General features: G+C 41.4%; 1 protein-coding gene across 9 annotated transcripts in view; it reads left to right on the top strand.

The window, feature by feature from the left end:
* Positions 1–23,360, top strand: part of FAM13B (family with sequence similarity 13 member B) — an 81,078-nt gene that overhangs the window by 54,688 nt on the left and 3,030 nt on the right. For 6 of the 9 annotated variants that reach the window (XM_059712882.1, XM_019478425.2, XM_019478426.2 and 3 more), the window contains 14 exons: positions 788–920; positions 6,460–6,527; positions 8,160–8,214; positions 8,624–8,771; positions 11,691–11,756; positions 13,085–13,295; positions 15,515–15,644; positions 15,999–16,080; positions 16,378–16,607; positions 17,307–17,390; positions 19,946–20,041; positions 21,398–21,481; positions 21,570–21,742; positions 22,176–22,277. In XM_059712882.1, the coding sequence (XP_059568865.1) occupies positions 788–920; positions 6,460–6,527; positions 8,160–8,214; positions 8,624–8,771; positions 11,691–11,756; positions 13,085–13,295; positions 15,515–15,644; positions 15,999–16,080; positions 16,378–16,607; positions 17,307–17,390; positions 19,946–20,041; positions 21,398–21,481; positions 21,570–21,742; positions 22,176–22,277 (1,662 nt within the window). The remainder of the gene's footprint in view (positions 1–787; positions 921–6,459; positions 6,528–8,159; positions 8,215–8,623; positions 8,772–11,690; positions 11,757–13,084; positions 13,296–15,514; positions 15,645–15,998; positions 16,081–16,377; positions 16,608–17,306; positions 17,391–19,945; positions 20,042–21,397; positions 21,482–21,569; positions 21,743–22,175; positions 22,278–23,360) is intronic. The other 3 variants (XM_019478427.2, XM_019478428.2, XM_019478429.2) reach the window with 3 other exon arrangements.

Below are 23,360 nucleotides of genomic sequence, written 5' to 3'. Positions count from 1 at the left end.
AGAACTGTACAGCCGTCTAAATACCTTTATGGTTCTGGGTTTTAATTACATAAGGTTGAAAAATAAAGGAAGAGAAGTTATTCATTCAAACCACTATAAGAAGACATTTTCAAATTTTAAAAAATTCTGACCTGTATCAGGAAATGGTGATAGAAGGAAGTAATTTATTATAAAAAGTTAAAAAAAAAACAAAAAAACCCAAAAAACAACACAATTAATATATCTTCTAAAACAAATTAAACCATATTAGAATATCCATAAAGTAAAGTCATGTAGTCACCCAAATCCTGTCATAAGCTTATTCCTTTTGCAATAGCCAAAGTGTGTTAATGGATGGCTTCCATCACAAGGCTAAAGGCTGTCTTGTTCATCTTAAATTTCTATTGGTTTCAAGTTTCGGGGCCTTGGGGCTGCATTTCCAAATAATTCTGATTAACCAAGCTATTGAGGATTAACAGACCAATTTTGTAGTAGACATTGACTGATAATATTCCTTCAAGAGCTGATCCAAGTCCTATAAAGTGTGCAGGCAAAGGATTATTTTTGTAATGCAGAAAGCCACAAAACAAAAGAACACGTTACCCCAAACCAGCTTTATTGGGTAAAAAGCTTAATTAAGCAAGGAAAAGATGCTTGTTAAACTTTCAACCCTTCTTGGTAGCCATGTTCACTACGCTTATGATTCAGGTAGCCCTAAAATGTGATGATTTTTAAATACATTTGAAAACTTGAAAATGTAAAGCTGTCGAGGGACCTTCTAATCCGTTTGTCTGCTGTCATCTCTTAGGGATGATGTTACTAAAGGTAATGATGATAATAGCTGTGAGAACACGAGAGACTGTTCTGAAGCACTGGTTTGTGCTGATTTAGACAGTGAAGTTATACAGCCTGACTCTGTTACAGAGGAAGATGATGATCAGGTAAGATGAATACATACTCTGCTGTATGTCAGAGCAGCAGGATCCTCTGGTTAGAGTACAGAGTTGGACAGGAGATGTGGGTCTTTATTTATGGTTGCTTGACTTGCTGTCTTGCCTTGTGAAAGGTCACTTGCTTTTTCTGCCAGACCTGAGTCTCTTTAAAATGCAGTAGCACAGGTCTGTTTCTCCTCTTTTTGTTTGCAACTTAAGTGGCTCAGACTTCCCTCTACTACCTTCTTCCTTTACAGAAACTGCCTTCCCAGTTGGTTGGGTAGGTTTGTGCATGATCAGGCATGAGGGTCACTTGTACCAGCACATGAGTCAGGAAAGATTGCTGGAATAAGATGATGCAGCTGTTTCCTTACTAATGGATTTGAAGAGGGACTGTGAAGGTGACCAGTGGGCCAGCCAGCATGTACTTTATACTGTGGCAGCAGCAGGGTGGTAGTGTGAGCACGCTTCACTCACCTGCTGCTGCTGCTGACATCCAAATCCAGAAGTATGGTAGTCGTTCTGCCTGGTGTCCGTCCCACTGTGGCAACTCCTGAGGGCTTGCTCTCCAGAGCGTTTTGAGTGAGCCCACTGGGATGACCCTGGAGTAGCCTCATCAGCATACTTCTGGGTTTGGAGCGTCAGTGGGAGCACGGTGGGCAGGCACGCTTGGGAACGCCCCAGCTAGAGCCTGCTGCTGCTGGAATGCAGGCGTGACTTTACTGACAGCAGTTTTGTGCTTGTTCCCAGGAGTAGTTGGGGAAAGAAGGCAAGTTTTTGTCACTAGTGCGTTGAGGTCTCCTAGCCACACCAGTAGCTTTGGTACTTCCCTATGCTTGCCGTGGACGACTTTGTGGTGGGGACCTGTTCCTTTGCTTTCTGACATACTACTTTTCTCTGAAGCAGCTTCTCAATCTCTGTTGCCTTGAGACAATACAATGCACTCCTAGTACTGTTTGGCTCAAAAACAGCATTTAAAATATTGCAAATAGGTTAAAATGCAGAAAGCAGTTTTTAACCTGGTTTTTTTAATACTTTGGAGCAGATCAGCTGTCAACAAACTTTTTAAAATGTGATCTTACTGTTGTCTATTACACTTGAATTGGGTGCTTTCACACCACTGAAAGAGAAACCAACACTTTAAATTAGAACAGATGCATAGCACTCTAAAAAGTGCTTATGTTCAAGAACTGTTTGCTTCATATGCCGTCCAGTTTTGATTTGTGCCGCATATTGTGCATATCCTAAATTTCCCAAACCTTTAAATCCTGAACTGTGCTAGCTGCTTTGACAGGAAAACATCAATCTCCCTTGTGTTTAGGAGTATCATGTAATCTTGCAGGAATACAAAACCAGTGGTGCTCAGCCTCTTGGCCCTGTGGGCCACATGAGTGGCACAGGGCAGGTCCAAGGGCTGGACTGGGGCCCTGAGCCAAGACTATGGCACCCCCGAGAGTCCCATGCCACCCCCACCCAGCCCTGCACACTAGGATTGGGCTTTGTGCTGGCCCTGTCTGCCAGAATAGGGCCCTATATCGCCCCCGTATGCTGGGTATTGGGTCCTGCACTACATACCTGATCTAGTACACAGGTTCATGCTGTCCAGCCTGTGGGGCTTCCCACGGGTCTGGAAACTTGGTAGCAGGGAAACAGTTACTGATTCCCTGCTGCCAAATTTTCACACCTGTGGGGAAACCCCACTGCCTGGATGACATGGCTCTGAGGGCTGAAGGCCAGGGGTTGAGCACCCTTGTACTAAACAGTTAGTTACTGATTAAACCAAAGCAGCTGATGATAATATGCAAGAGAACATAGTATTGTCACTTCGGGTGTTTGTCATCTGTCCAAATAATTCCAAATAATCTTTTCTTAACCAAAAATATCACCAAACCGTCACTGACTAGATCTGTGGTGAACAGGTGGTAGTGATCTACAAATATAGTCTTCATCTCTGTTTTGCATTTTATAATCCTAGGCTGTAAGACGCCTGAGCAGAGACTCTTGCATGTTCCCATAGGGCCCAAGATAATGAGGCCCTACCCCTTGCTTGGATCCCCTTGGCACTACAGTAGTACAGATGATAAAACCTACTCGTAATGTAATCCAGTATCTGAGTTCATCTACTCTGCTATTCTGGTTTTTGGCCCAACCTGCTGTCATTCAGTTACCGTGAAGCAACCCAAGGCATTTACTTGAGCTGTCGTAACAAATGATATCCCTTAATTGTTCTTTGTCATTGCTTTTGCATCAATACATATTGTTTAACATTTTCTTTTGGCTAACTAACACTCCTCTGAATACTGATTCCTTAAGTTTTAATACCAAATCTCTCAATAAAACATTTACTAAATCGCTGTTGACAGGCATAAACTAAAACTGACAAGATTTGGTCTTGGAACTAGCCAGATGGTTCATTATCTGTACAGCAGGTGGAATTACTGTGCTTGCAAGACATCTACTGAAAGTAAGCCTGACTAGAAGAGGCATGGTTTTTGCCATCTGTCTTTCATTAACAGATTAGTAATTCCTTCTTCCATTGCATTTTTAATTCAAAGACCTTCAGAACGTAACGTATATGAGGAAGGGGCTTCTCTGCTGTTAACTCCTTAATGTTCTGATTTCTTTGGTAACGTGCAGGCTGAGTGTTAGCAAATCTGACTGGTCTAAAATCACTTGTGAATTAGCACTATTTTCTTCAGTAACTCATAGCTAGAACTACTTTCAAAGCAGTCTATGCTGATAGCCTCAAACTTTTTTCAAGGCCCACAGGTCTCAAATGAGACTTTCGAAGGCTAGAACGTCTTTGTGTGTCTTGCTGGAGTATTACCAATTTAGGTCCCAGCCCTGAGAGAATTTAGACTTGGACACAACTGCTGTCTATTCCCAGCCGGTGTGCGGTGGCACACGGGTTCGCCGTCAGGCACGTCCAGGCATTTTGGGCTGGAGCCACGCCCCCGACACGCCCCAGGCCAGCAATGCTCACCACCCTCCCCCCGCTCCACGTTCGGCCGGTGCGCCGTGGGGTGGGAGAGACCATGAAGCGTGCCGTGTGGTGAAAAAGGTTGGGAAACACTGGTCTAAACTTAAGCACGTCTGAGTCTTTGTAGGACTAAATTCTGAAATAAGGTTCAAAATTAATGTGTGCACAATTAAGATTTTTTGTCCCTTCCAGCCCTAATGTCTCTCTCAGACCGTGTTTCCACAAGATGATAAAAAAAAAAAGAAGCAGTTGTGGTGCAAACTGTCATTTTAAGTAAATGAACATTTAAGTAAATGAAAAGAGTCCAGAGGAGAACCACACATGATCAGAAGGCAAGAGAACAGGCCTTAGGAAGAGGCTGTGAGTCACGGGACTCTTCAGCCTGGAGAGGCACAGGCTCAGGGGCGACCTGGTGGCAGCCTACAAGTGCATCGGGATCTGGGGGAACGCTTGTTCACCAGAGCGCCCCAAGGGATGACAAGGTCCAGTCATCACGAACTCTTTCAAGACTGTTTTAGGCTGGACATAAGGAAAAACTGCCTTTCTGTCTGAGCTCCCAGGGCCTGGAACAGACTCCCTTCAGAGGTGGTGCAAGCATCTACACTTGACTCTTTTAAGAAATGTTTGGGCGCTTATCTTGCTGGGATCCTGTGACCCCAGCTGACTTCCTGCCCCTGGGCAGGGGGTGGACCTGATGATCTTCCGAGGTCCCTCCCAGCCCTAGTGTCTGTCTGAAATCTGTGAAAGATCCCCAGGTGGTATCTGAAACTCAGCATTCAGCGCAACACGTTACAATGCTGAGAACTGATTGGAAAACTTTGTGATCAAAATACCTTGAAGTCATCCTCGTCTGTAAATGAACTCTTGTTTTCATAGCTGCTTTTTGTCATGTACCAAGTATGAACCATATCCTTTTAACTTCAGGGAAGGGTTTGTTTGATCCAATAGCAAAGTTTTGTCCCTTAAACATCCATTTTTAGCCTCTTTTTAGCACTGCCTTAAAGTTATAACACAGTGTACCTCTAGAGCAGGTACTCTGCAGAAGCGTTTTGGCTTTCTTTCAAACCAAAGAAATATCATAAGGTGGTGTGTACTAGGATTGCAGGGCAGTGCTGCCTTCATTCACCAAAGGCAGCATGCAATTATTGGACTGAAAATTGAGAAACAATGCATTTGATTAAAAATCAAAGGCCAATGTTAGGCAATCTATAAGTTAATGGGTGCATCTACATGTGCCTTTTAACGTGCAGTCGACTCTTACTGCGCGTAAAAAACCGGGACATTATGCTAATGTGCAGTAAAATAATCTACTGTGCATTAAGCATCACTAAAAAAAAAAAAAAGCATGCTAATGTGCTACTGCGTATTGGCACGGCCTACTGGGCTTTAATTTAGTACCTCACATTGGAGGTACTAAACTGAATGTGCGTTAGATGTGCCAAGTGGCTAGAAATCAAATGCTGGGACTAAAATTGCTAAACGGGACCACCTACGTTTCCATCGTTTCTCTGTGGTAGCAGGTGGCCATTGCTTTAACCTTGCAAAATTCAGCTGTTGTATCGGTGTGTGTACTAGTACTTGGATTTATCGAGTAATATGTTCAAAAAAGCATTTCCTTCTAATCTGATAGCAGTTCTAACTTTGCCTTTGGTTTTGAAGGCCTCATCTGTACTGCATTCACATCTGCCAGGGCCATTCCCCCAGCCATTAAAATACCACATTACTGTCCCTGGGGTGTCCCGGTAGGAGTAGTGGGTGGTTTTTGTATGCCTTTATATGTATCCTAGGGTTAGTAGGGAAGCAGTGTGGACATATTATAAGTTTTCTTTAAGGGGAAAGGTGGGTGTGTGTGTGTGTGTGTGTATTATTGTTTATTTGTTTCATGCGTTTGACTACCTTGAATGAGCGACTTGCTTTATATTAAGCAGAAGAAATATGCTTGTCACTATTTTTGTTTTATCCTGGTACTAGTATCATCTCCGTTAAAAATCCGTGGACTCCAATCAGTCTTTTTTTTGCATTAGCCTTCAACAGACAAAACGGTCATGATGCACGGCCTTCTAGTGTTGCTTTTGGAGATGGTGTCATACTTATCATTGCCAGTATTTCTCCATCCCTTTCCAGCTCTGTTGCTGCTTTATTTAGTAACAGGGATTAATAGTTCCTTTTAGAAAGTTTGAGACTTGTTTCATTTTACACATGCTGTACACACACCTTCGTTCAGCATGATTATCTTTCGGGCTTGGATATAGTTGCTGTTATACCCCATGTTTTCACCTTCCAGTGAAAATGCTGCTTGAAATCTAAACATAAATTACTTAAACCCAAAAACCAAACGGATCAACACACAGTTATGAATCGGCTGAAAATCGAAGGCTGCTGTTGTACTCTTGGGTGTGCTGCATGTCATGTATGTCCTTATTAGTTGTATAGGGGGCACCTGGTTACTGATTTCATCTGAATATAAAGAAATTGTGTTTTGTGGTGTGATTGGGGGTAATTAAAGACATTATTTCACCTTATAAATGCCATTCTGAAAAATGTCTAAAATTAGACTTCTGCCAACAGACTGCAGGTGTATTGTTGAAGCCATGTAATGAAGATGAAGAGACAGATGAAGAAAATAATAGTGAAAGGTATCCTTTTTAGTATTGATACTGAAGTTTGGCCGATACAGTTTCTTGACAAATGTTGGCTTTGAAAACCTGAATTAACCGATTCATGGTAATTGGTGGCAGCACAATATAGCATATGTAGGAAAGGAAACAAGTAGCATGTATTGACCTTCAGCTTAAAAATAAGAAAGGGGAAATGGGAAAACTTTACAATGTTGGCATCCCAGGTGTAAAATATTTTTTGCTCCAAAAGACTTGAGCCAAAATCCAGATTGCTTATCTGGCTTTGCACAACCCCGTGTCCTTGGGAGGAAAGAGAGGGCAGAAAACTTTTTCATAGCAATTTTGCAGCTAGAAATAGATTTTAGTGGCATTTAGTTAAGTTTTTGTATTGTATTTTGTTGGGTTTTTTGTTTCGCGTTAAATATGTCATTGCTATGCTATGATGGGGAATAGTAGAATGAAGGATAAAAATATTAAGTCTTATTCATTACCCAAATTCTTCTTCAGCAGAATAGCCTCCATTCCCTTGGTTGGTAAACCTAGAATAGGAATATTGAAGACCTCCAGATAGGTATAAAGACCTCCAAACAATTTGCCAGTCTTCTAGGACAGGGGCTCTCAACTGGTAGAGGTGCAGCGTGTGGGTGACAAAGGTGGATATGTGCTACCTCCAAATGGAAAACAGCAGAGTGCTTAGTGCAGTGCTGCAGGCAGGCTAATTAGCAGTGGTGAACAGGGATAATTAGCTCAGTTGTAACACCAGCTCGTCTGCTTTTATTGTGACACTAGCATGTACAGGACAAGCGTAGCTGTGTCTGCAGCCTGTCTGGCACGAGGATCCTAAGTGGGGTGGGCTGTGGGGGTTTGGAAGAAGGTTGGATGTGGTGGGATAGGTGGCATTTTGGGGTAGGCAAGTAACGTGGCTGTGTAAATGACTGGAGAAGGTGGTCTTTGACATCAGAAAGCCGGCCTAAATTAGGGGTTGACAACCTTTTAATGGCAGGCCAAATTAGCTCAGCTTGCTTGGAAGGCAGACCACCCCTTGCAACTTGGCTGTCACTTCTTCCACTGCTGAATTGCTGCTGATGTGCTCTGAGTTGGCTGCCACGGTCCTTGCTGCTGCCATGCTCTTGAGACACCTGTCACTCCCATTGCCACCAAATTGCTACAGACGTTCTGACTGTGAAGGCTGAATGGAAATCCCTGGCGGTCTCGATGCAGCTGCAGGCTGTAGGGACATTTATACATGTGCTCGGGGGGGGGTGGTGCTTTAATGTGAGCAGCTCCAAGAGCCACTAAGTAAAGTGCCGAGTGTCTTTTGTATCAGTGTCACCATGCTGAAAAATGGCAGCAGAGGGTGCTTTAAAGCTCGTTGAATGAGCTTTCGTTAAAGCAGCCATGTCCCAGCAGACTCGATTAATCGAGTATATAAAGATGGTGGATTAATAGAGTCTGCTCTGATGTGCTGTAATTACAGTGCGTTGGCATAGCCTCACTGCATGTGTATAGGTGCTCTAGGATGCAAAATGACTGGCCTATCACTATATAATACAGTGCTCTAATTAAGAGTTTAGAGAAGAAGATGAATAATGGTTACTTTTGATTAACAACTTCTAGTTTAAATCTTACCCTCCTGTCTCTTACTTTTAGGCAAGGCTGTATATTGCTTGATGACAATGATAAAATGTCTTCACAGTTGCTTATGGTAAGAATTTGTGGCTTTCGTTTGCTTTTCCTCTTCTGTGTAGGTTAAGACTAGTTGTAAACAGTTTTTTCTGTGATGGCAAATTTGCGTTTAGGATTTTAATAATCGCGTGATGTGACCACGTGTAGAGAGCAATGAAATATGCTTTCGTGACCTCTTAACTTTTCAGGTGTCTGACTTCCTTTTGTTTGTTAGATATTTGCCTGTTCTTTACATTTCCAAAATGCTATACAAATTTTATTTAAACCTTGTGTAATAAGGTAATAGCCTTGTTTTTCAGGTAGGGAAGCAGATAGGTTAAGCAACACAGGACATGTAACAGCAGTCCTGGAATTGGCATGTTTTACGTACCCAGTGCCTGGTTACTAGATGTTGATGAAAATAAAATGTGCTGTTTATTTAAATACAGGATTCTAGTAGCAAGATTTGTGATCTGAATGCAAACACTGACTCAGAGGTGTCAGGAGATGGAAATATTAATGTTTTTGAGGAAGCAGTGGGTATCCAAGCACCACATCTAGATCTGAAGAACATATCTGATGGTGACAAATGGGAAGGTAATTTTTATTTTTAAGTTTGCAGAATATTAAAAATGATCATTAGGATATTTTAACTTAGTACAGGCTACCTGACAGCCACCTAATTTATTACTACAAATAAGCTCAGACTTCTTAACCAAGGTAGTGTTGATCCATAGCCAAGTTAGGACATTTCATAGCTGAAGAAGAAGAAAACAATTTTTTTGAGAATCTAGTGAGACAATGCCACCCTTTCCACTTCCATAAGGAAATACTACAGTTTCAAGCTAGGATTTTAATGAGCCTGAGTACTTCAGTAATTACATGCGTATTTTGAATAGATTATGAAAGGGAAGGTGAGAGAACGTTTTTTCCATGAGTAACTTTTCAAATACTTGTCTTTAACTGGGCATGATGTGAAACCTGTATGCTCCTTTTAAAAAAAAAAAAAAGTTTTCATCTTTTATCATACAGTAGGTATACGTGCAGTAACTTCCTTGTAAATCTCTCTCTTTTTTTAATTGTAGAGTTGAAAGTAAATAACGGTCACGTCTGCATGAAGCTCTGACTACTCAGTAGCTTATGACTACCATGCAGTAGTGTCACAAGGCAGGAAACATGACATGACGCTGCTGCACAGTAGTAACGAGTTACTGTGCAGTCAGCGTCGTGAAAAACCGTTCAGCAATGCTACTGTGTGGTGACTCCGGGAACTGTGCAGTCACTTAATACCAGTTTATACAAGTACTAAATGACTCTGCAGTAATGAGTGCACAGTCAGCGTCTTGCGTAGATGTGGCCAATAAAATGCATATGCAAAATTAAGGCAATAAATACCAAAACTGATTTTTTTTTTTTTTTTAATCTGATTTGGCCTGAAAGTTTAAAAAAAAATAAATCTTTCTTTATTACTGTATCAGGAATGCCAAATCTAGTCCTTTTTTTTACTGGAGGTTCTAAGATTATGGACTGAGAGCTGCTTTTCTCTCTCAGTTGAAGGGAGAGAAAAAGCAAAAGCCTTTTTTTTTTTCCCCAAGTGGTTAGAGGCTTGGGATTGATAGGGATTATCAAAAGAATCTTTTAAATGCAGTTTCCCCCCTCAGGTTTTCCTATAGTTGTGTGTCCTCCTGGTTCTTCATATGCACATAACTGAAAATAAGCATGCAGACCACTTACCTAAAAGTAGTTATAAAGCAAAATAAGAGGCCTTTTGTCTTCAAACTGGGTCTGACCTCATGTTGAGAGAGAGAGAGATCTCAACATGAGGTCAGACCCAGTTTTATATACATTACTGATAGATTGATTTTTAAATCAAAACATCTTGGGTAAATGGAGGTTAGACACCTTAGGGAAATATAGTAGGCTGCCATCAATCATAAAAAGATCAGCCCATTCTCTCTACTCTTTAATTTTATAAACAAAGGTGGCACTTGCTTCCTCCAGTTAGGATAATATAGATAGGAGGGTTAAGGCTATTTCTGTCAGGACAGATTGACTGTTTTATATGTCATCGCTAAGCATTGATACAGTAAAGCCTTCCACAAGTGATTGCAGTTCCCTTCTTTTGTTGCTCAGTTACAAATACAAAGCCTTAATTAAATATTCCTAAAGTGTACTTAAATTAATGATGCATCAAGCTGCTCTAGTACATCTCAAATAGCAGCATATCAAGCTTTGCTCAGAAAATGAAGTGAAGATCATTTGGAAAATTGCTATTAGGTTCTCACTATTTTTTATGACATTTATCTGTGTATCTTACCCCTATTTGTTCTCCACAATAATTCCCTGCCTGGGTTCACACCTCCCCTTGACAGTCTGCAAAAGTCAGCTTTGCATAGAAAGAATAATAGTTCTGTTTTTACTTCAGTTAATCCCAACTTTGCCCTCTTTGATACTAAGAGAACTAAATTCTGAGGGCCTGCTATCTGATTCAGGAGTAACTGTCAGCAGGTTGGCCCATGCTTTCCTCTTTGCTCAGTTAAACACCCAGGCTTGAAAACTGCCTGCAGTGAGAGGTAGCGGATTTGAGAAGTAATTAATTGTTAGTCCCAGTTGCTTAGGTCCATTCCTAACTGTGTGCTTGCTTTGTTTTGTTGCTATGTTTTCTACGTGGCTGTTAACCTCTTCTCATTATATAGTCTCATAAAGTGTGTGGCTTCCACTTTCATTGTTTTGCTGAATTCTCCATAAGAAATAGACCCAGGTTTCACATGTCCAATTCTTTATGATCAGTTTTGTGTAAATGACTTGCAGAGACAGCGGCAATGTAACCTTTACATGTTCTTGGATTGTGAGCTCATGATAGTATGTGCAAGACTAATTTGCTGTATTTCACTGTTGCAGTTTGCTGGGTTGTGACGTTCTCCAGTCCCCTTGAACATTATGACTAAGATCCCAGTCCTGACCTCCAAACCAGTGCAGACTCTAGTGGCAGCCCCCGAAGAGGGCTGAGATCTGCATGATTAGAATCGATCATGTTCTAATATCTTGTGAACTGAAACTTTTCAAAGTCCGTGACCTTGGGTCCGTGACCCAAGCTGAGCATTATTACATTCCTTCAGAGGAACAAATCACTTGATTTCTGCCTTTGGGGGGTGGGGGGAACTTTCTACATGGCAGTATGTTTAAAGGATCTCTGCATGGGGGGGGGGGGGGGGGGGGGGGGGGGGGGGGGAGGGAGGGTGTTACTTGAATTGCAGTAAATATTGACTCTGCTCTCCTCAGTTTTTTCTAAAGCTGTTTAGTAAGCATCTGCAATTTGCCAAATGTCTAGCATCCTTAACTGTTGTTGAGACTGGTAGGAGTTGAGTCCTCAGGACCTAGCTCCATATAACTAATTGATCAGCGGTATGTTTTCCCATATACTTGATCTTCCTGCTTTACATGTTATGTATAGTTTGTTCTGACTGTGCTGTGTGTTCACTTTAGTATTTTTGCCATTCTTTTTCATTTTATTAGCGCCATGCCCTATCACTTTCCCCCTCATTGATTTCAAAACAATGCATCTGCAGAGAGAAGGGGAGGGTAAGTATGGTTCGCCATACATTCAGTTATCTGCTTTTTGATGGTTTATGGTTTGCTTTCTAACTAGCCCTTCACCTGCTGCCCCTACGCTTTGGGAACGCTGTGATCTTTAAGCAGACATTTTCTTTCTCTGTATTTTGCACTACGTAAACAGGCAGCTTCCCATAAAAACACTCCCTTTGTATTAATTTCCTTGTTGGGAAGCAGGTACAAGGGTTATTTTTTAAAGATTACTTTGTGGGTATTATTGTCATCCTGCACACTCTGAACCCAGTTTTCAAATTCTAGTTTTTCACAAGTGACCTTCTGAAAAGTGTAATGAATTCTTGGGCAGTATTTGCCCACTTCCTCAGTAGACAGGAGGAACAAACATTTGACAAGTTAGAAAGCAGATATTATCAACCAATTTTTTAAAGGTGTGATTAAAAATTGGAACAGGATACCTAGAGAAGCCGGGGAGTCTCCATCCCTGGAAACTTTCAAGAGCAGCTTAGGCTAAATTGCTTGGGATGGGTTAGTTGCGAGTGATCCTGCCCTGAGCAGGGGCTGTGCAGAACGAGTTCGTGATGTCCCTTCCAGCCCCACTTACCCATGTTCTTAAAGGCTTTTGAAGATTTACTCTCGTCTTGGAATCTCCTGCTTTAAAAGCAGTCCTTTTCCAACAAATTTTCTCTTCCTTCTAAAATATCTTGACACTTGTCATTCCTTTTTGTTGAGCACCTTGTTTTATTCACCAAAAAGCCCCAATTTTGTCAGTATAGTACAGGAAGACTTGATTCGCTCATCAGTTTTGTAGAGAGAGACTTAGCAGTTAAAAGATCTCCTCCTTTCAAACAAGGTTAAACAGATGAATGTTGTCCCTAAGTTAACAGTGTCTAGTGTCTCTTTCCCAGCATCGAGGGAGTAATTTTAGATGTTGTGATACATTTTTATATATAAACCACCCCCCCCCCCCCCCCAATTTCTACTGTAATTTACTGTAGCTCGGACAGTAAATGCACACCTTACTTAGTCTCCAAGTTGCTAGATTTCTGAAAATGCACTAATTCACTGATTTGTGAAAAAATGCATGCCCATACGATACACTTTGAAAATGGGGATCCTAGTGTGCATACTTCATTTTGAGTAGTTTTTTTGTTTTGTTATGACCTGACAGAATCAGTAACTTTCTGATGTATTTCACTGTAATTATTCACCTTGTGTATGACACTACATTATTTATAGCTTTCAAGATTAAATATTGGGTACACATTTTTGTTGTTGTTGTTGTTTTTCCCTTTTGACACTGTTGTTTTTTACTATTTTGTGTTCTTGTTTGTATCTTGTAGAGCCGTTTCCTGCTTTTAAATCTTGGCAGGAAGACAGTGAATCCGGAGAAGCTCAGCTTTCCCCACAAGCTGGAAGAATGAATAATCATCCTTTGGAAGAGGACTGTCATCCAGTGTTGTCACATCGAAGTTTGGATTTTGGACAAAGTCAGCGTTTCTTACACGATCCAGAAATGTTGGACTCTTCATCTAAAGCACTTTCTTTTGCCAGGTATATATTTTAATACGATTTGTGGGAAGGGGGGAAACTTTGTTGTAAAAAGGTAATACGTGTAAGCTTGGACTTCATTCCTGTTTGTGACTTGGTTGATGAACTGAGGTCACGTAGCATGTGTTTATGTGGCTATTTAGATGGTTACATAGCTTTTCTTTGAGTAAAGCTGATACCCAAATGCATTTCCATGCTACACAACCTACGTGGTCAATATAGCTTGGTACTGCAGGGACTAAACACTGAAAGAAGAAGTGGGCTCAGGCCTGTGGGTTTGGGAGGAGGGTGGTAAACGTATGGTCTGTAGAGCACCGAAGCAGGGTTTTTCTTGCAAAGACTCCTCTCCAGAGTAGCAGAGGGCAGGCTACTTTTCAAGTCGTGGAGCTTGCGAGATATGGCTCCCCTCCCACAACTTGGAGCAGGACTTTAATACACTTAGTAGACTGCAGTAGGCGTTGAGCTGTTTAATGATAGGATAGCATAGAGTTACTTGAATACAGCTTTGCTAAGAGAAGGACAGACAAAGGAAATGCTTAGGCGAGGGAATGTCACAAGATGGGAACCATTTTAGAAAACTCAGGTAAAATGGATGGGTAGGTTGAAATCGGCAAGGGCTTCTAACCTTGAAGACAGATGGACAAAGAGGGTTCAATGGTCATTGAAGCAGTACCAACACCAGGCGTTTATATTCTCCTGTTTTATTTCCGGGGCCTTAGTGTTTTACCAGTTAGTGTAGCTCAAACCTGCATGAGCAACTCACTGGGAGTTAGCAGTGAGTGGTTAGAGGGAGCACTGGGAGATGAGCAAGGAGCAGCTGTGCGAAGATGCTAGTGTTCTGCATAGAGGCCCTTGCTTACTGTGCGCTCTCCGTGTTCTGCAGGTTGAACTCCCAAACTTGTTCTCCAGGGAGAATGATCTTGTTTCAAGTCAAGGAGATGCCAGCTTTCTGGCCATAACTTGGTTGAAAGAGTAGAGCCTTCAAAGAGGGTAAATCGTTAGTGTCCTTTATTGTCCAGTGATGTTACTTCGAAAAGCAGCTTAGAAAGTTTCCGTGCATCTTAGCAATGCCTGGAACCATGAAAATTAGAACAGAAAATCCCTCATGGGACTCTAATTTCCCATTCAGCTTCAAGTGCTCTGTGACATCAGAAGGTGTTTGCTGGTGTTCCTCCAAATCAAAAGGAAATATAGTTTGGGAAGGACCTTGCCATAATTCAACTCAATGAGCACAGCTCTCAGCCCTTGAGTAGTCAGTGAATTGTAGGAAAAAAGACTAGCTTCTTATCTCAGTCGGTTACTTTTTGATTAGCAGTTTCCTTTGGTATTAGAAAAATGGTGGCTAGAGGAAGAACTCAGCAGGTTACAGATTATTGGTTTGAAATAAATGAGAACAAATCAGCAGGTTCAGCATTTCTCTTCTATACTTGGGTCATGCAAAAAAACCCCACCGAACCTGCCTCTCCTCACCTGAATTGCAGCCAGTCTCAGAATTGCTCAGATGACCAGGACAGCATCATTATTTCAGCAAAGGAATTGCTTTTAAAACTGTAAGCTCTTTGGGGCAGGGATGTTTTTCCTCGTATTTGGAGCACTACCACAGATTAAATAGTTAGTGTTTAATAGAGTGTGTGTAGGAATAACTTATTGGCCAAGAGAAAATGCTTTTGGATTAGGTAGGAATGAGGTTGGGCTGTCCCCTGTGTTCTGCTCTTTCAAAAGGTCCTTATTATTATTTCTGTAAGGAAGACTGATGGGCATACTCTTGTCAACAAATGAAGAACTTTCTTATTTTGATGGTACCACTTTCTCTGGTTCGACTCCAATATTTAAGTTAAGAAATAGTACTCTTTCCTTATAGAAGAAGGTTGTGTAATAGCTTAATATATCTTAGTTGTTGTAGTCCACAGCTTTTGGAAGAAATCTTGCGGCAAGAGTAAAGGGGGATACCTCTTAGCTGCGGCTGAGCACTCAACTGACAGCTTTTCCAACTGCCTGTGTTTTTTACCTGAGCCTTATAGTGAGCATTAATGGAAGCACTATATGAGAGAACAAGAAATTAACAGATGAGACCACTTCTCCTCTCCTTCTGCTTAAGCACAGTGGAGTTCCATACACCCTGTGACAAACCTGCAAATGTGCAGTTGTTGGCATTGGTGTCATTCTTCAACAGTTTCTCAAAAGTGGGGTGTGTGTCTTTTTTTTTTTTTTAATTTACTTAGAACCCGAAGAGGATCTTTTAGTTCAAAAGATGACAAAAGGGAAGACAGGACGCCGTATCAGCTGGTCAAGAAGTTGCAGAAAAAAATAAGACAATTTGAGGAACAATTTGAAAAAGAAAAAAACAGCAAAGTAAGTTACTCCTGTTGCTTTTTTCCAAAGGTCCATGTTGAATTTTATAGTTGATAACTAATTTGAGAATCTCTGCGTGACCCTGCCTCCTGTAGCAGAGAAAACAGTGTAAGAGCATCATGCTGTGACAGCTGAGGTTGGAGAAAAGCATTCACTGGGCTGCGTGCAGTGAATTTGGGATGTCAGTTGAGACGCTCTGGATGTGAGGAAGATGAAGCAGTAGCTTAGGTAGTGCCTGTATCAAGTGTTGTGTAAAACTTTCCTCCGGCAAGCTTTGGAGAGCCAATGTGCTGTAGTTGTTTTTGTTTGTATACAGCTATAGTTTGTGTTGTCTTTTTTCTTATTTTTTTTCAGCCCTCTTACAGTGATATTGCAGCCAATCCAAAGGTTTTAAAGTGGATGACGGAGCTTACCAAATTGAGAAAGCAAATAAAAGGTATGAAATGCTGCACAATTTATTCTGTAAAAACGAAACTGCCTTGCACTCGAACAGAAATGCTCAAAAGCAACGCACAAGGTGATTTGAGATCATTTACATTTTGGTTGCTGACTGATTGTCTTCGCAAACCAGGGGCAGTCCATGCTCGTTTGTTTGGAGAATTGCTTTGAGACTTCATTGAAAACATTTTGCATGGTAAAGTTCATGATATTGTGGTGCCAGTTCTTTGGTCTTTAATGGTTGTAAAGCTAACTCTGGGTTGGGTATTCTCCTCACTCCCCCCTCCCCATCCAGATGCAAAGCACAAGAGCTCAGATGGAGAATTCATACCTCAAACACGTCCACGAAGTAATACTCTTCCAAAAAGCTTTGGCTCTTCTCTAGACCACGAAGATGAAGAAAATGAAGATGAGCCACGAGTTATGCAGAAAGAGAAGAAGCCTACCAAGGAGGCTACACTTGAAATCATTTTGAAAAGACTGAAGGAGAAACGAGTTGAAAGATGCTTGCCAGAAGACATAAAAGTAAGTGCAATCAGGGCTCATGGGGAGAGGTGGTATCTTTCATTAGACCAGCAAGATTTTTGCAAAAAAAATTCTTTAATTGCAAACTTTCGGGCACAAGCATCCTGCATCAGGCATTGGAGAAAAGATTGTAAAAGTCTTCCCGGGTAGAAATGAAAGTTCATATTTCATATGATTTCACAGAGGAGTTAAGAGATGGAAAACTTACTCCTCTAGGCAGATGGGTCTGAATTGGTAAGGCGCCTCTTAGTTAAGACCCTAGATGAGCCATTTCTGAGAAAATAGTACTGTGTAAGAGAGTGAAATGTCAGTAGGAAAACTTATCCTTCTGTCATGAAAATTAATTTTATTTAAGGCTTCTTGTAGTTTGGGGAAAATATCCGAGTAAAATAGTGTTTCTGTTTTAGAACATCACTTCCTGCTGTATTCTTGTTTGCTCCTGGCATAGAAAGGAGATGGTCCTAGGTCTTGGCATTAATAAATGCTTCTGCTGTTTTATTCACTGGCTTACAAAAATGTTCTACTGTAACGCTTTCTGAAATATGCATGTAGCTGTATAGCCTTATCACCTGTAAAACAGCACATATGGAAGAGAATACATCTCGCGTATGGTTAAGGCATTTATCACGTAGCAGACAAGCTGTTGGAAAACATGGTATTTGTGATTTGATATCCATGCAAATTTTATTTTTCTAACAGAAAATGACAAAAGACCACTTGGTAGAAGAGAAGACATCACTCCAAAAAAGCCTCCTCTACTATGAAAGTCAACATGGCCGGCCGGTAAATTTTTTCTTTCTTCCTGAACTTTGCCCAAATTATGCCCAGGCAGCAGTAACTGGCACGCAGTGGTGACAGCAGCAGTCAATACTGCTTGTATGTAGTTGTCCTAATCAATGTTCATGTCACTATTCCTGATGAAATTATAGACTTCTAAAAAGGATGTGGTCAAAGTCTAAATTTGTGTAACAATACACTAGGTAGGACTTCTTTTATAAAGAAAAAAATGTAATTTATTGACACTCTGGAAAATACATCTCTGTGCAGTCCTTGAGCTGCAGGATTCTGCCTATTGAATTACAGAGATAAGAGATGTTTCTAAATAAGCGTAATCACTATGTACGATTCCTGGCAAAAAGCTTGACGGGTTATTTTGATTCCGATCACTGAATCTCCCTTATGTTTGTGCAAGACCGTCTCAGGTTCATCACAGAAATAATTGAAAAGGAACAAATATTTAAATGTGTTTTTGAGTTCGACTAAAAGTGTTGAAATTTCAACACTAGAAATGTGTTTATGTAAGTCCTAGGGCTGTGTGAAGCTTGGAATGCTGGTTCGATTCGGGGGAGATTCGGCTCGATTTGGCGGCCGAATCTCTGAATCCAAATCGAATCAGGAGATCAATTAAAAAGATCCAAATCGATTCGAAGCTCTCCAAATCAATTTGGAGATTCGGGCAGTCCTCGCTCGCTGTGGCAGGGAGCTGGAGTCAGACTCCATGCCGGTAAGTGTGTGCATGTGGGGGGGTGGGGCTGGAAGAAAGGGGAAAGGGACCTTGGGGGTGCCCCTGCCAGGCCCCATAGCCTGCCTGCCTGCTCTCCCAGCTGCTCTGTCTGGCCCCACCTCCGGGATCTTTAAAATAAAAAAAAAGCCCTCGCTCCTGCCAGGCGGTGAGGGGGCAGGCAATCCCCGCTGTCCCATGCTGCGTGGTGGGCTCTGCCACGAGCCCCATAACCCCTGCCCACTCCTCCTCCCCCCCCCCCCCATGGCTGCTCCACTGGGCTCTAGTTCTCTGTTTAAAAAATAAATAAATAAAAGCCCCGACTCACTGCCGGGCAGGGCGGCCATGGAGAGGGCTGGCAGAGCAGGTGGGGGATGGAGCCTGTTTGATTTGGCCAATTTGGTGGCGGCTGAATCTCTGAATCCAATTTGGCCGAATCTATTCAGGACTGTGATTTGAATCAGCAAATTGAATCACTGTCACTCAAATTGGCTGAATCTGAATCCGAAGTGAATACTAGCCGCTTCGCACAGGCCTAGTAATTCCTAATGCAGACACTAGAACAGCAGTTGTTGCAGTATACAAACAGATCTCTGACTTGGCTTTGTGTGTAGCTATCAGCCTGCCTGCTACTTTCAACATGCAGCAAAATTGGTTGCCAAAATTTAATACAACTTTTATTTGGAAGACTTCAAGGGCAACAACAAAATATGGGTATGTCTATACCCATGTTTTGTTTTTGGATACGTTTGATTTATATACTGGAGCAGAGACACGGAACAGATTCACTGGAAAAAATTTGTGCTCCTTGTAGCTGTTGTTTCTTACGTCCGTTTTAATTTCCATGAATTCAAACTCTTGTCGTTATTAGATAATCAGATTGTTACCAACAGCCAAGGTGAAACATGACAGAAGTAGTTGTACGGCTTGTTCTGTTTTGTTTTTTGGTTTTGGAAAAGGTGCAGGTTGCACCAGTGGAGCAGTGATGTACATATGCGCTAACCTCCTCCTAGTACTTTAAGACACAGCCAGCTGTTGAAAACAAAATGTAGCAGGAGAATTAAAACAGACTACCACATTTCGAACGTGTGTCCTTGAATATGCTGTATGGTAGGGCTTGTGCATTTTAACTTGGGAATGCACCAAACAGATGTGCCCTGAGCCTCTTTTCTACCTATCCCCATGATTGGTATCACCAGTCCAGGCACAGAATCATTTCAAATGACTCTGTCCACCACTAGGGCTGGGGATCGCTGGTAGTACCACTGCCGGCTGGCCAGGCTGGCAGTGTTGCAGAAGTTTTACACTGAGAAATTTCCCATTTATAATGGGCTTCTGGCTGCTTTGTTGTTAGAATATTAACTGAGAATCTGGGCCAAGATGAGCTATTTTCTGATGGTCCTTACCTTTCTCTTGGTCTGCTTATTGTTCCCTGAGAGGTGTCTGAATTCATCCTCTGCTTGCGTCTGTTTTATTACTAGATGTGCAATTACAGTTTCTTCACTTTCCTCTGGGTTTTGGCAGACAGACAACACTTTTTTCCATTTAAGCTACTTAATGCTTTGGGAACTCTTTCTGTCACTTTTCTGTAAACCAAGCCTGAATGTTTTATGGAATTACTCACTTGTTGAAAGGAAAAATTTTAAACTTCTAATGATACTCAGTTAAATAAACCGTACTGTAATTACAGTGCTAAATTGAGCTGGATGACAGACTTTGTGTTTTGATTGTGGTCTACTATTAGGTGACCAGTACTTACTTATTTCTCTTTATTTCATTCTTTTTTTCTTGGTTGTTTTGTTGGTTTTTTTTTTGGTTTTCCTCTCTCTCAACTTAGGTTACCAGAGAAGAAAGGCACATTGTTAAGCCTCTTTATGACAGATACAGACTTGTGAAACAAATGTTGACTAGAGCAAGCATTACTCCCATCCTTGTGAGTAAAGCAACCGTTTTTCATGTTTCACTTGTCAGGTCATTTTAGTCTGGTTCTGACATAGCTAGTGTGCAAGGCGGGAATAATTTTGTTCCATCCTGTGGAGTTTCCCTATTAGAAATGAAAGGGTGTAGTTGTTGTGTTTGTGTCGTTTGCCTTGATGTGTATCCCCATAGCAGATCTTTGCAGAACACTGTGCTGATTTTTGAGCAAATGAGATGGGGTGGGGGAGCCTCCAAACCTGGCTTAAGGTTTCTTTGTGCCATTCTTGGGCAAAGTGACCTTCCTTCTACACAGTGCTGCTGTGGGGTGTATGTGTGTGGTTGTGTGTTTCTGTGCATGTGAATCTGGAGTCCTTTAGCCAGCAGGGTCAGACGAGGCTGCTCTTCTCCCTTCTCCTCTTACCCTTCCACAGGCAATAAGACAGAGCAGACCCAAACATGGTTCAGGTGTATTTTTTCTGACCCCCAAGGAAAGAGAGAGCGCTAGTATCCATTTTCTGCTTGTGGTTTGTAGTTACCTTCTACTTTTGTATAGTTTTTGTTAAGTCCATCGGCAAGAAACTTCCTCAGACCTTTTTTGTCATTACCAAGCAAATAAGGGCAGCGTCTTTGTCTTCAGGCTGCCAAAGCTGTCCTGTTCTAAATTCCCCACTGCAAGTGATGGATATCCAGGATGCTGCTTTGGTTCGTGGTTGTTGCTTGTTATACGAACAGAATAACAGTCTATATCTTCCTCCCATGTCTACAACCATCACTTCTGAGAGCCGGTTAAAAGGGTTTTCTGATGGACTTGTCTGTCAGCATTGTTTTCCACTGTTTCCTGTTTCTCGGCAGCTACCTGTCTGTCTCCGTCTCTGTCGGTTCTCCTCTTCTCTCCCTGTCTCTCTCTCCCTCTGTCTCTGTGTGTGTGTCTCTCTCTCTCTCTCTCTCTCTCGCCGTGTGACAACGTGTTTGGGTTTTTTTCCCCCTTCCTGATCTGTTTCCAAATTTGAAAAGGCACTGTCTCATTTGTTTCCACAAGGTAGAAATTCCTTTTCTGCCTGGGATTTAAATGTGGAATTGGTGTTCTTAATTGTTTGAACTTTTTTATCATGTCCTTTGCATCATCTTTCTATAAACACGGGGTTTTGGTAGCTGCTTGCTTCCATTTGCATAGCAAGCGAGTGGCATACCGTGATGGCAGGGAACCACCTATCACTTCCATAGAAAGTTACGCTGAGTGTATTTTTATGATGTCATATGAGGAATCTGCGTAAAATGGACTTGAACAAAAATGAATACATTGAAATTCCTGAGTGCTGCGCAGTTGTAACAGCGAGTTGTTTACAGCCAAAACAAGTTTGGTGTATTGCAGGGGTCACCATCAACCAAGAGGCGGGGGCAGATGTTACAGCCTATTATTGAAGGGGAAACTGCCCACTTCTTTGAAGAAATAAAGGTAGGTAAAATGCCTTGGGGGAGAAGGTTGCTGTCTTGAACATGCAGTGAGAAACTGAAAGATTCAAATTTCTGCCTTATGACTGCAGGAAGAAGAGGAAGAAGGTGATTGTTTGTCATCAGATTTAAATGAGATCTTAAAAACTGCTGTCCAGACACAGTCTGTCTCAAGCCCAGTTGAAAATTCAGAATCGGATGTTGAAGAAGGTCAAGAAAAATTAACACGGGACCTCAGGCTATCGAGTACCCGAGCAGCTTCTATGTATGTACGAATAGGAAGTGGCTGGCACTGTTGTTACCATTTCCATGCATATAGTCATGACTGTAACGCAAAGAAAGGGCTATAACCCAAAGTGCCCGGTTCCTTTAATAAGGGTTGTTTTTCACTATTAAATGTTTGAGTCCTAGTGTAACTTTCTGCATGTCCAGTTAGGCCCTTCTGCTATAGCTATTTCAGTTTCTTAAAGATGTTTCAGTCCATTCTGGGTTGATGATTGAACAATTGTAGCTCTTATTCATGGCCAGATGAATCATTGAATCTCTGGACACATTCTCTGTCAGCTGTGTACTGGATGCCACACCGCCTCTGTTCAGGGGTGGTATCAGTCCAACTAATTCCATCCCTTTTTTTAAGTGGGCAGTGGAGAAGGGTTGTCGTCTTCTGACTGTCTGCAACCTGTTGTTTCAATTTTTAGGCCTGAATTACTGGAACAACTCTGGAAAGCCAGAGCTGAAAAAAAGAAGTTACGCAAAACTTTACGGGAATTTGAAGAGGGATTTTATCAACAGAATGGAAGGTTTGTTTCGCTAAACGGTGACTGCTAATTTGGGGCTTTATCTTGTATTTACTACTGTTTTGTACACTTCCAAAATTACTAGCCATTAGCAGACGACTATCTTAGTGTCCACTCAAATATAGACACCATGGGGTCTTATTACATTATTTTTCCCATAAAAATACATTATCATTGTCTAAATCTTAGACAGAATCCTACCAAGTGGACCCTTTCATCAGTAATCCATACGTGCATGCTTATAGAGCCATCGTTATGAACAGTTTCATGAAGGAAGTCTTCATGATGGACTGGGTATAACACACGTTGTGCTGTGCTGTCTAATAGAGAAGCCATGGTTTTTCCTTTCCACATGAAAACCTGGGTAATGTGATGGAAATAGAAGGCTTTCTCTTTTTTCATAAAAAGTTTTAATTTAGAGTAACTTTTCAGCCAGGATGGATCAACTTCTGTAGTATTCCAGAAGCTCATGCATTGTTTGTGTTTCATGAAAAAGAAGCAGGATATATTTTATCCTGTTTTTGTTTTTTTAATAACTTTTCCCCATAGTTCTTCTTAAATGTCTGTTGCAGATTTTGGTAAAACTGTTGCTGGGCGTATTGATACATGCTGTATCCATTGCTTTTTTTTAATTACTTGCCAGCCCCTATCCAGACATGATGATAATATCAAACCCTTGAAAGGTAGATCATCTTAACCTAACATAAATTATGCTTAATTAGGATTTATACTCTTGCCACCTATAAATTTGCTGACAACTATTTATATAAATTTCTATTAGGAGGACTTTATCATGTACTCCATTGAAATTGTGGCAAGTCTCTCCCGCTGACTTGAGTCTGGTCTGTAGTCTTATGTCTGTAGTCAGTGGTGACCTTTCAGCTTTATTTAGACCACTTTTTATTATTCTTGCTGTCCTCAGGATTTGTAACTAGCAAGTCACTTACTAAGCTTTTTTTTAATCTTTAGCATGAAATATGTATCTTTGGAAGATTTTTGCCAGAAATGCTGAGGACAGTTCACAAATTATATAACTGTGTTAAGATACTTGTGCTAAATTAATCTCTTCAGGATTTTCCTCTGCAG

This window comes from Alligator mississippiensis, chromosome 9 (genome assembly GCF_030867095.1).
Source record: "Alligator mississippiensis isolate rAllMis1 chromosome 9, rAllMis1, whole genome shotgun sequence".
Classification (NCBI taxonomy): Eukaryota; Metazoa; Chordata; order Crocodylia; family Alligatoridae; genus Alligator; species Alligator mississippiensis.
This window is presented reverse-complemented; position numbering and strand designations above follow the sequence as displayed.